We start from the raw sequence: 13,091 nt of genomic DNA on the forward strand, positions 1-13,091 counted from the left end.
CATTGTCAGAAATAACATTGTGCGGTCTCGACCATGGTAATCCAGGAATCTGGCTTAGCTGATTAGGTTCCTTCTGTTGATGTGCCTTTATATTATTACATACAGAACAAGATGAAAGTAATCTCTCAATGTCTTGTGACATAGAAGGCCAAAACACTAGTCCTCTCACCCTCCTTTTAGTAGAAGCGGTTGCTGGGTGGCCACAATGCAAGATAGCAATATACTCTTGCTGCAAGAACTTTCAAACAATTACTTTCAGACCTTTCATGATAATACCATTGTCAGACAAAATCTCATCTCTGTAAGGAAAATAAGGTTGCACTTTTTGAGGTAAACTAGATTGCTTTGACAGCCATCCTCAACTGATAAAGTGGTTGAGCTTCTGTAAAACAGGATCTGAGGCTGTATGATTTCTAAGCTCATCAAGACGTGGAAGAAAAATTACTCACTTCCATGACTTCAAAATCAAGTTACTCATTCTCATGCTGTTCAGTGGTATTTTTGGGTGATCCGGATAATGTATCAGCCAGATACAGAAGTTTGCCTGTTGTGTAGACAAGATTTAAACTGTACTTCTGCAATTTCAACATCATACGTTGCAATTTGGCTGGAGCTGAATGCATAGACTTTCTCAAAACAGAGACTAGAGGTTGGGGTCTGTTTCGATCTGGATAGGTCTACCATAAATATAATCATGGGACGTGGAACATGCAAACACAATTGCCAAGAGTTCTTTCTCTATCTGAGCATACTGCATTTCAGTTTGGGTTAGAGATCTGGATGCACAGATTACAGGCTGACACTTTTGAAGAATGACTGCACCGATATCAAATTTCAAGGCATCACAGGAAAGAGTAAGTGGTTTGTGGACATCATTGTATATGATAAGTTGATGGACTGGCAATTTTTCGTTTCAGTATATCAAATGCTCTTTGGTGCTGTTCCAACCATGACCAGGATATATCTTTAAGTGTCAGCTCTCTAAGCAGTGCTGCTAGATGGCTTAGGTCTGGAATGAACTTGCCTAGATAGTTAACCATGCTAAGAAAGCATTGAAGGGCTTGAACATGGTCTGCAGCTGGCATCTTAAGAATGGCTGTTTGCTTGGAAGGGTCTGGTCGTAAGCCTGAACTTGTAAACAAATGACCCACATAGGGAAATTCTTGTAACCTGAACTTGCACTTCTTAGGATTCCACTTAAAAGATTCACTTCACGAGCTCATTCCAGAAATTTGAGGCTTCTGTCATGCTCAGCTTCACCAATACCTCCTACTAGAATGTCATCTACTATAACAGCACAAGGATAGTGAGAAAAACATTTGCTCTATTGCACGCTGAAAGACTTCACTGGCAGAATTTATCCCAAAAAGCATTCTCAAATCTGCCAAAAGGAGTACTGAATGAAGTAAGCAATGAGGATTTCTTATCAAGCAAAATTTGCCAAAACAAACTTTCTGCATCTAAGAAAAAACAGTGGCATTTGGCATCAGTGCTGCGACTTCTTCGATTGTACAAATTGGATTATGAGGTCTTTTCAGTACCTTGTTCAAATCTCATGGATCAATACATATTCTGATATAATTTGAGCTTTTCTTATGAGCTACACCATGGAAGATACCCAATTCAGTTGGTTCTGTGACTGGACAAATTACGCCTTGCTGCACCATTTTATCTAGCTCAGTTTTGACTCTGTTCTGCGTAGTTACTGGAATTTTCCAGGATGGCTTGACAACTAGACTGACATCTGGGTCTAACTTCATGGAATATACAACTTGAAGCTTGCCTAGTTTGTCTTCGAACAGATGAGCATAGGTAGAAAAAATATACTGCGCGAGATTAGAGCTGTGGTCTTTTAAACTAACATGATGAACTTCCTTATTAAACAAAAGCAGTCCCATTTTCAAACTGTCTCTGAGCCCTAATAGTGATTGTATGTCCCTCTTGACCACATAAAATAACAAGTCGTAGCTTCTCCCAGCAGAGCAACATGAAAGTACTACTGAGCCCTCAGTCTGAATCTCTTCACCACCATAAGCAACAAGCTTTGCATACTTTGCCAGACAAGCTTCTCACCAGCACATACTCTAACAAATGTTTCTGCAGACATAATATTGCACTTTGAATTTCTGTCAACTTTGAGCTCTATGGGTCTTCCATTTATCTGAACAGTACAAAATACTACATTATTTGCCCATAAATCTACTGTATTGACTGTTTCATGAAGCACTGACACACCATCAACATGAAAAGTAGGGTCATGGCTTTCTAAACTGATCAACTTGTTTCTTTGAGTATTCCCTTTTAACAAAAGAATGTGTGCCTTTTGATTTATAAAACCTTTTGAAATGATTCCACTTATTGCATTTGTGACATTGTTGACCAAAAGCTAAACATTTTTCCCTTTTAGGGTCATGACTTCCTCCACAATTACGACAGTTGGCTATGAAACCGAGTGGGGACACATGCTTTGAGTTTGCTGACTCACTCTTATACTTCATTGAGACTGTGCTGTTTCCAGAGCACACCTTGGAACTTACTAGAAAGCTATGGGGTGTCCCAGAGGCTGTTGCAGGGTTTACAGTTGCAGCCATGTGCTTGGGGCTGTTTCTTTTAACCATATGCTGCATACTATCATCATTGGCATTAGAAGTTACTGGAAGCATGCATCTCTCATTTGTAAACATATCTGTGTGCTTTTCTGTAAGCTCATACATCTGACAAATCTCAATGGCCTTATTCAAAGTTAAGACACTCTTACGAAGCAAAATCTTTCTCACAGCATCATCTTTAATACCATACACAAGTCTTTTATCAACTCATACCTTAAATCATCAAATCTGCGCTTTTTAGCCTTGTTTCTCAAATCAGTTATATATGTTGTAAAGGTTTCACCTGGCTTTTGATCTCTTTTGTAAAATAAGTGCCTCTCCATTGTAACATTAATTTGTGGGTTACACATTTCTCTAAATTTACGTTTTAAGCACTCAGAGTCTTCCCTTGACTTATCTGGTATAACTATATGACAGTTTCCCCCCTCTCCTGCAAAGACAGCAGGTGCATACAAAAATGAACGCTCCCTTTCCATGGCTTCTGAACCAGCTAAATTAAGCAGAATAAATGCCTCTATATGGTCATCTTTATCAGAAAATGCAGCCTGTATGAAAATGTTGTACTCTTGCTCAAAAACTCTTCAGTTCTCTGCAATATTATTGTCAAACACAAGTGGAGTTGGTTTTCGAAATTTGTCTGCCATGCCAACAAATTATGCCCAAACACACTGAAAAATATGGCCCTTGAAATTATATACAAACATGCACACTGCCAGCACTTGTAATAACATTCAAATGCACAATAAACTCTTCAAAATACTTTACTTTGTGAAATATGCTTTGTAATGTCTGTATTTTGTGAAATAACTGTACTGTAATACTGCACAAACATGCAAATACTTCATACACTTCAGACAACTTGAATAGCTTTGATTAATGCAAAAAAATGTGTGCAGTTGTTTCCCTTATTTTATTAATTTTATGAGATTCGGACTTTATTTCAAACATTTTCCGTATTTTGAATATTTATGTTAATATATCATAGCATCAGATATTTATGTTACTTAGAAATGTGTTTAGAGCATTCTGAATGCCTCACTTCATATTTTGCAAATAAAAAATAGCTTGAGGAAGTTTTATTACTTAAAATTAATTTCTGACTTGTGTTGTGAGTCATGTATGCAGTAGGGATGATTCACTCCTTTATACTCCTCCAATGTTAACTGAGTGCTTCTCGGTCTCGAACTGAAGAATCTGGATCCCCTTCTGGCACCATGTCCTTTTTAGACATGTCACTTCTGACATCATGTCGCTCACCCTTCTCTAGTATAGATGACAAACAGAAGGGGCAGTTTGTTTATATGCTTTGTTACATAGAAAAACATCAGGATGGATAGCAACATTACAAAATATAAACAGACTGATTAACAGACAGACTATACAGACATGCATGCTTGCATCTCAACACCTAACTACAAAATGGCAGTCAGGCTCGCCTGTGCTTGGTATTATTGTGCAAGCCCCTAGAAAGCATCTTAAGAGCTGTACACACACACTGATGTAAGTCCTGATTGACATGAGGTTGTTCCAAGAGTTTTCCGTACTTGCAATTATATTTATGCATTTCCCACATTTCTTGCCTTCTCATCTGATCCTTCACCTTATATTCTTTTTTTCGTTTTTTTGTCACATTCATTTGCTGCCTGAATTTTATCTACTTTTGGTTTGATTTCCATTCTTGCTTGACACTGATATGCTTTTGCTAAACTAAGCAGGTAAGTCATCCTTGACATCCTCCTCACGTTTTAAAACTTACGCTATGTTTGGATTGTGTGAGGTGAGCAGAGAGAGTGGATATAAAAAGTGTACACACCGCTGTTAAAATGCCAGGATTTTGTGATATAAATAAATGAGACCACAATAAATCATTTCAAAACTTTTCCCACCTTTAATGTGATCTTTAACCTGTATAATTCAATTAAGAAACAAACAAATCTGTTAGGGGAAAAAATATAAAAAGATAAAAAAACGTACAATAAGCTGGTTGCATAAGTGTGCACACCCTTAAACTAATACTTTGTTGAAGCACCTTTTGAATACCCCCCTTTGAATTTTTATCCCTAGAATAATAATTTGCTCTTTATCATGGCTCATCTTCAAAGTGTTTTGTCAGTGTTTCATGGTCGCTGTAATGTAATCAATAAGTGTAGGATGTATCTCATACATTTGTAAGCACTCCTTTTATCCATGAATATGGGATGCTGTCAAATGCTTTTTGTAGTCTATCCATAGGTTGTTCTCCTTTTTACAGTTCTCAATTATGACTGTTTAACAGCAAATGGTCCTTGTTTCATAGGACTTTCTTCTGTTACCCTTTTGTTCTATTGCCATGATTGAGTTTGCTTCTAACTGACTATAACCTCTATCAGCATTGTTTTGTATACAACAGGGTCAACCACATGAAGATACTCACCAAGACATGAGGATGAATTCAATTCCAGCAATATTACTCTCCTTTTCTTGCTGATTTTATCAACTCTCCATTCGTACATCCATGGAGACAATGAAGAGAATCTGGTGCTGTATGAGTTACCATTAGGAGGATCTCACCAGCATTAAGGTGTGGAGGTGGGACAGTCTGTGTGAGGTAGAAGGTTTGCCTGCACAATAGGGAACTCTGCTGCCATTAGGGATTTTATTACTGTGCAGCAGAGATTTTAGGGATTTTTCAGTTTTGATAGTGCTAACATGCAGCTCAGTTTACTATACTGAGCAACATATTCAAATGGAAGTGCATTATACATAACTGTTGTCCCATAACTGAAGCCAATGGGACCAGCTAGTGCAACAACAGTGCCAGCTTGTTGGACTGCACATGATTAGGAGGAGGAGGTTTGCATATGCACTCTGAGCATGGATTGCAATGCCTATAGAAAGGAGCAGGAAACACCATTTAGAGAACGTACACCAAGGTGTGAAGATCTTTATAAATCACTAAGGGTTTTGGCATGTAAACATACTGCGCACTAGCCCTGCACCTCTCAACATTTATGAATTGGGAAAAAATTCCATTCCACTACCCAGCACACCATGCAGTGCTAATGAACAGAAAGGACATATTATTGTGTTTATTTTAGGTTCATAGATTAATACTAGGCTAACTGCCCTTGTGGGCCATTTTAGGCCTAGCCAATTACCCGAAGTGAGAATCAAACCCTGCACCTCATGTCTGTAAGGTAAAAAACATAACCATTATGGCAACCTCCAACTTTTGAATATTACCTTGTTGCACCCCCTCTACAATATATCTAAGGCCTTTGAAAGGCAGAGTCAGGACCATGTTGTGCAGACCCACTATCTTCCCATATAGAAACAGCACCCAGTGTACAATGAATTGTGCACCACTCATGTCTAATGAACAACTATACAAGTCCATTACTTTATCAGCACAGATGGACACCATGCTTCTATAACTGTACAGTTAGATCTTAAGATGCACAAGAATTGCATATACCAGACTTAAACATGTCATTAGTCACACATTAAAGGACTGTACAAATTAACTAATTGATGGCTCTTACAATAAGGAAAACAAATCAAAATGCAAAACCACAGATGTTACCTACTTTTGATTACTAATAATTAGAAAAGACCGCAGTTCACAAAATATCACAGAAAACCCGGTCTTAAATTCAAAGGAAAAGTTTATTACCTCAGTCCATGTGATTCCATTTTTGGTAAGTGCTAATTCTGTAAGACTGGTAAATGCATCTGCTAGGGAGGCTGGTCTGCATAGAATTTGTAGTTTATTTTCACTGCAAACAAGAGTTAATTTCAATACATGCCAGATGAATTCTGAACTATGTTTTATTATCAAAATTATTTTTCTTTGATAATGTGTATTCCTTCACTACATAACAAAATAAAAAACATTGGTGAGTGACTGTTTACTCTGTGCCTCTGAACAAATACTAATATCTGAGTACTCCCTGAATCTGTAGATCTTTAGCGAGACTTCTGTAATCAATTCAAACAATTCAGATTAGTAAAAAAAATAACTTTTGGAAATTACAGTTCAGACAATCCATGTTGACATTCACTGCATCTGGATTAAAATGTCTGGTAACCATCAGACACCTCAGCTTCTAACCATCAGTCAAAACAGGTAACATTTTAGATGATGCAAATGTAGGCCAATAAGGTTTAACATAGCATAAACCTTCAATGCAAACTCCTTTACTTTCTAACTATGGAGAGATATAAAATGCTTCAAAGTATAGGCGTCCCCAAAAGTAGACTGAGAAACTGATACAGTACTGGACCTACTGTGGAAGTCGATCTTGAAGACTTCAGACATGAAGAGCACTCCATGTTAGTACTACATTGTTTTGAGGGGACCTTTGATGTGTTCAGCCAAAAAAGATGGGCAGCTACACATTTTATCCCAAGAAAGAGGCAAACAAAATTGTGCACTAATGATGTAACCCACAAGACAGCCTACCCAAAATACTCCATGTGTCTGTCTACAACATCTGTCTGAACTGCAGGTGCCTATCTACAGCAGATGTCCGAGTCCGTTGATCATCTTTGCATATGTTCCGCAAAAGACAAGTCCTGGGATTTGCATTGTGAACCATAGCACTAATACTTTGGGAATATATGTACAGATGATCAGCTGAATGTGCCTCAGATATCTGCAGTATGCAAACCTAGTACAAAGGAGGAAAAGTGCCCAAAAAGCACTCGGATAGCCGTTTCCACCGCAAACCACAATGTTTATTCACACAGACACAGGACTGGCAACCACAATATAAAATTTAATGCTGACATACAACCAGTACGTTTTTGTCAAAAAAACTTCATCAGAAGCTTTTTGGAATTTATCAGTATGCAAACCTCTGAAGTATACACTGTAAACCATAGGTTATAAATGAACACACTTTAACAACAACAGAAAAAGAAAATGCATAACTTGATGACAGAATTCAACATGGCTGGACTACCATTTGAATAATATCTACTTACCAAAGGATTCCACTCTCATACCTTCAGAATATGAGATAAAAAAGATGGTCTCACTGGGCCATCCTGCTTGACCACCGGAAGAGTTTCCATCTGTGATGCCTGTAAGTCTGGTTTAAGTAAATGCCCAAATGCCTGAATATTAGTCTGGTGATACAGGCAACTTCGGAATAAGTGGATAAAGGTCAGCTGACACAGCTCACCTTTTGGAGGGGATGAGGGTTCACCTAGCACTCTGCCAGTATGATAGGCAAGTAAAAGGATATTTTTAGAAACCCTTGACACCAAGGACAAAATGCAGAGATATATTAACAAAGAAAACCAAGAACCGGCAAGATGAACAAACTTCCACCGATTACCAATCCTTGAGAAATGGGTTCTTTCTTTATATTATTCACAGATTTGGTCTGGTAAGGGCAACCTGAGGGTTCTACACAACAAAGCAGACACTGCACAAACATTTAATTGGTTAACTGAGCTTTCAAACATGCATATGTCTGATGCTTTCTTTGTTTTCTCACTTTGTTTAAATGGACACACAAGTTTGGCTGTCAGTTGGTGAAGGTGGTCTTGATGGTGAATTTAAACTGAAGTCATGGTCAAAACAGCACTTAAGTGTGAACTTGATGAGTGCACTGAGACTGTTATGATCAAGGGAGATGCAGTCATGTTGAAACCTAGTTACATACTTCAGACAACTATTCGGCCTTGACTTTTACTGCTTACTGTAGATGCTGCCTGTCTTGGTTCCTGTGATCTGTACTGAATGTCTTTGACACCCCTGTTATTTCTTTGATTGCCAGAACAATCACTTTGTTAAAATGTAAAATGTTACTTTTACACTAGCAGACAAAATGTTATACAGCAGCTGTAATATACTGTGTTTTACCACACACCTAGCTTTTCAAACATTAGAGACTTGAGAGTAAGTTGATGTCCAGGAACCCACCCACCCCCGCAACTTGTGCGCATGCATGCACATACACAAACCAAATTATTCTTATATTCTCTCTTAGCATCTCTAGTTACAAATTCTTATTAACAAACAACTTCCTTTATCCCCCATCTCAGTTATTACTTCATTGTATCCACTACACTATTAATACTTTGATCTTTGGCCCACACATCTGCATGTGCACATACAAACAAACATGCACACGCAGGAACAAAATTCAGGAACAGCTTTTAATTATTTCTCTTGTATACTTAGAAAGCCAAAAGAATAACAAGCTTTGCATTATCAAGCATTTTCTGAAGGACACAAAATCTGAAACTTACATGCCAGTCATTAATCAGAGACCACAATCTGTAACAATTTGCCAGAAGGTACAAACTATACAAGAAACAGATAAAAATACCTCTTAATTACTTTTCTCAAAAATAACAGGGGACATAAAGTACCAGATTTTAAATATTGTTTTATGTATCTGTTAACCAGGTAAACCAAATAGACAAAATGTCTCTCCCCTATGAGGGGTGACCCGAAAGCACGGTTTGGTTAAGTGACAAAGTCACAAAATAGGAAAATGGAGGTGACAGGATTTAAACCTTGTACCTTTAACTACAGGAAGCAGTTTGTTAACACACTCCAAATAGCTTAAAATGTTAGAGTAATAAGTGTTGCATGGACATGCATTCCTTGAATAATAGAAACTATAAAACTGTAATGCTGGCATTGATGACTGACCGTAACTTTCACTAAAGGTAACAAGGGATAAGGCATAAATATGAAGCAAAATTAGTGATGTTCTGCAAAATCTGAGACATATAACAGGTGAAATACTCTAATTTACTTATTTTTATTTATTCTTTTTATTTTGCTTTTGTTTACTGGGTTTTTCTGACTGAGCTTAGTAAAAAAAAAAAACTTCAACATATTGAAAAAATTTTTCAACAGACATTCAGTAACTGCCCAAATAGATAATAATTAATGTATATTAACAATTACACATATATTTGCTAACTAGATTGCATTCATATGAAATAACGATAACTATTACAAGTACAAAAAAGACACTTAAACATTTAATTTGATATTGAGTATTTGAAGAGGTGTATTAGGAGGTTATCTAATAGATCCTGTGATTAGTGCTTAAAAATTCAAAGAAATGGAAGTGAGGAAAGGAACTTGTTAGGACACAGATCTTAATATTATAGTTAAAGGGGTAGGGTATTAAGCAGGATCAAAGACAATTACTTATGGCTATAGAGAGCAGTTCTCTAATTTACTTAAAAGGTTAAGAGTACATTGTTTGCATCAATATGCATTTTTCTGAACACCTGAACAACAAAAACTTTGAATCTCTAATATTTGGGATTACTGACTGACTATAAGCCTTAGAGATTTTTAACCATCAATGATTTTTAAGAAAATGAAGACATGAGTGAAAGTCTGATAGAGCAGGGGATTAAGGCTCTCAGTTCTTAGTAAGCTGCTTCCTGTAATCAGTGGTACAGTGTGATTATTTCTACCTCTGTTTGACTACTCAGTCACTTTGAGTAAGTCATTTATCCAGATAGTGCTCCTGTGGTGCCAATTTATCTGAACAGGAACAGAGTTGGATCATGGTCGAATGGAGCAGGCCACCCTCTGCAGCCATATCTACATCCATTACTTGGACACCTCTCCCCAGCTGCCATAAAATACTGTTGAAACCTGTCAGTGTACATGCTATTTTCTTCCTTACTTTTACAATGATCACAAAGATTTGGATTCAGTTTAAAAGTTATTAGAATATTAATTATTAAAACCACTGACAGCCATCTGATGAACAACATAAAACACACTCACACTGAAAACAGACAGCATGACCAACTGCAATATTCTCTTCCTTTGAAACTCACATTTAGCAATCCATTAAATGAAAACATATGTGCATAGATTCACAGTCAAAAAGCATATAGTGAAGCACTAATTAGGGGCTATCTGAAGGCTGCAGGAATTCAAATGGCAGATGAGTAATGACTTTGCTAACAGCTTGGGGCAGCCTACTGGACACAAGTGTCTTTTTTCAGGGATAGCCTAGGTGCACTGTCTTATGAAATGACTTGGTCAGACTCACACTAGACAAAGGCTGAGGGAATCAAAAACTGCACAAGAAACAGCTCGTTAACAACTCATAGCCTTAACTCATCTGCACTCAGTATCAAATTGCTGTATCCCAACACACTGCATTTCACATCCTAGTGCCTACAGAAAAAAAAATACATTCACAGTTAATATTTTAAGATTAAACTCAGAGACTTCATGCTATGCAGTTTGCATACATATAGGTAAGCCTACTACCAACAGTCAAGAAAACAAGGAATCCATGAATCATGCCCAACTCGCATCTCACTTTATTTAGTGACCATAATCCACAATTATTTGCCAGAAAAACACACATTTTACAAGGAGCACACCTAAATAATCATCAGCTTCTTTGCTCACGAATTTTGGGGGAGACCCCAAAAGGAATACATTTAAATGCTATTTTTTTATCCATTTATTAACCAGGTAAACCTATGGGCAGTGTATCTTTTCAGGAGTGAACCAAGATTACTGTTTGAGTGACTTTCTCACAGTCGCACCACTGGCAGATGGAGATGTGAGGATTCAAAACCTTTACCTTTTACTACAGGAACAATTTTGTTAACAGTTCAGTGCCAGACAACTCTAATTCACTTAAAAGGTTAAAAGTAGTACAATAGGTATTGCAGTGACATGCATTTTCCAAACAATGAACACTATGAAACTTTAATAATTGAGTTACCAAAAAATGGTTATGAGAGATTTGGTATACAGCATTATGACTCCAAGCTCTTAATGAGCTGCCTTAAGGGTATAGGGTTTGATTATTTGTACCTCAATATGTGCAAATCACTTATTAAGAAACCCACTATCTAACTAGAACACACACACACACACACACACACACACACACACACACACACACACACACACACACACACACACACACACACACACACACACACCTGAAATGTAACAACCACCACATTTCTAAATACACTTTCTTCCTTCTCCCAACTGACTGCTTAAAATGTAGTAATGGAAACCTTCACTTCACTTAATCTCTCATCCAGAAGGCATTCAAAAGATGCAGTAAAGAATCAAATGCACTTGGGTGATGAGTTCACATCTGAATGCACACCCTTTTGTAATGCGCCCAGCTGAAACCGTCAAATATTTATTTTATTATTTCCAGTGTCAACTTTTTTTTAGTATTCCCAGGGACTGGGGCACTCAGGGGGTGCATGTATTTTTACAAAGAGGGGTATGTGAACCAGTGTGCCCCCTTTAATGCAGCCTATGATTACTGCTTCTCAAAGTCTACTTCCTAAAACATATTCAGGAATGTATCTTCTTCTCCTTTAACATTGAATGACATACAAACATCATTTTTATAATTACAAAACATCTGCTAAATTTGGGCCCTTCCCTGCTTACTTTAGTAGACAGAAACTTGCAAGTTGACTTTGCAATTTTCTATTTCACAAATGTGGCTGAGTTTTACTACACAGTTTGGCATCTCAGAGGAAAAATATTTCATGATAGGCTGCATCTCTTTTTTGGTGTACCTAAAGAAGAATTTACAGATAGCACCAATTGTCTGTATATTCCCGAGCCTCCCACAGAGAACCAAGATGAATACAATGTGTTTATACCAAATCAGAAAGTGGAACAATCATTTCCACAGATATTCATGTTCCAACACATATAACAAAGCTGAACAGACTGTGTTAATTACATTTTGCCTGTTTTCATAAAGCACAGACTATACTCTTGATATCTGTGACTATGCATATATTATTTGCATTTTTAAATGCTTGTAAAGTCAGTTTGATTGTACTGAAACTACCTGCAACAGCCTAGTCCTAATTTTGCAGAGAACTAAGGAATGGGCGATACATGAGATCATGATGTCTGGATTCAAGCACATCTACTTCAAAGTTTACCATTAACAGCAATCTACATTCTTGGCTACATACCACCTAGCTACTAAAAGTAATAAAATAAAGCACTTTTATTAATGAGGTTATAAAGACATTTTGGTTGATTATATAAAGCTTACTTAATTGAATATACAGGGCTATGACACGGTGTATAACAGTTTTCAGTTTTTGAAAGACAGGTGTCACATTCAGTCTATCTTTAAATTTCTTAAAAAGTATGGGGGCTCAACACTTGGTTCTGTTCCTCCTGATGCTCAGACTGCTGTATCAGAAGCCTGTCACATGAGTGATTCTGGGAACACAGCAGGATTGACTTAAACAGATTCAGAGGCCTGTTTTGACTACTTATACCTAGTCATTTGGGCTTGTATTCTTATTATGTTATATGTTATTTATAAATAAACTTATAACACTACTTGTTAACACAGCCATTAAAAGTTTTTTGTATTTATTTTACCTCAGAAGACACTTATTGAAGATATTCTGGAAAAGCACACTTTCAAAGAATGGTTAAGAAAGGGTAGGCCAGGTAGATGTTAGACTATCTGGAAAGTTATTTGTTATGTC

General features: G+C 37.1%; 1 protein-coding gene across 3 annotated transcripts in view; it reads right to left on the reverse strand.

Annotated features, from left to right (window-relative positions):
• TBCE (tubulin folding cofactor E) overlaps window positions 1-13,091 on the reverse strand; it is a 1,152,174-nt gene that overhangs the window by 717,142 nt on the left and 421,941 nt on the right. For all 3 annotated transcript variants that reach the window (XM_044075916.1, XM_044075896.1, XM_044075906.1), the window contains exon 7: window positions 6,262-6,364. In XM_044075916.1, the coding sequence (XP_043931851.1) occupies window positions 6,262-6,364 (103 nt within the window). The remainder of the gene's footprint in view (window positions 1-6,261; window positions 6,365-13,091) is intronic.

The sequence above is a fragment of the Protopterus annectens genome, chromosome 1.part1 (assembly GCF_019279795.1).
Source record: "Protopterus annectens isolate FY-2018-M chromosome 1.part1, PAN1.0, whole genome shotgun sequence".
Classification (NCBI taxonomy): domain Eukaryota; kingdom Metazoa; phylum Chordata; order Ceratodontiformes; family Protopteridae; genus Protopterus; species Protopterus annectens.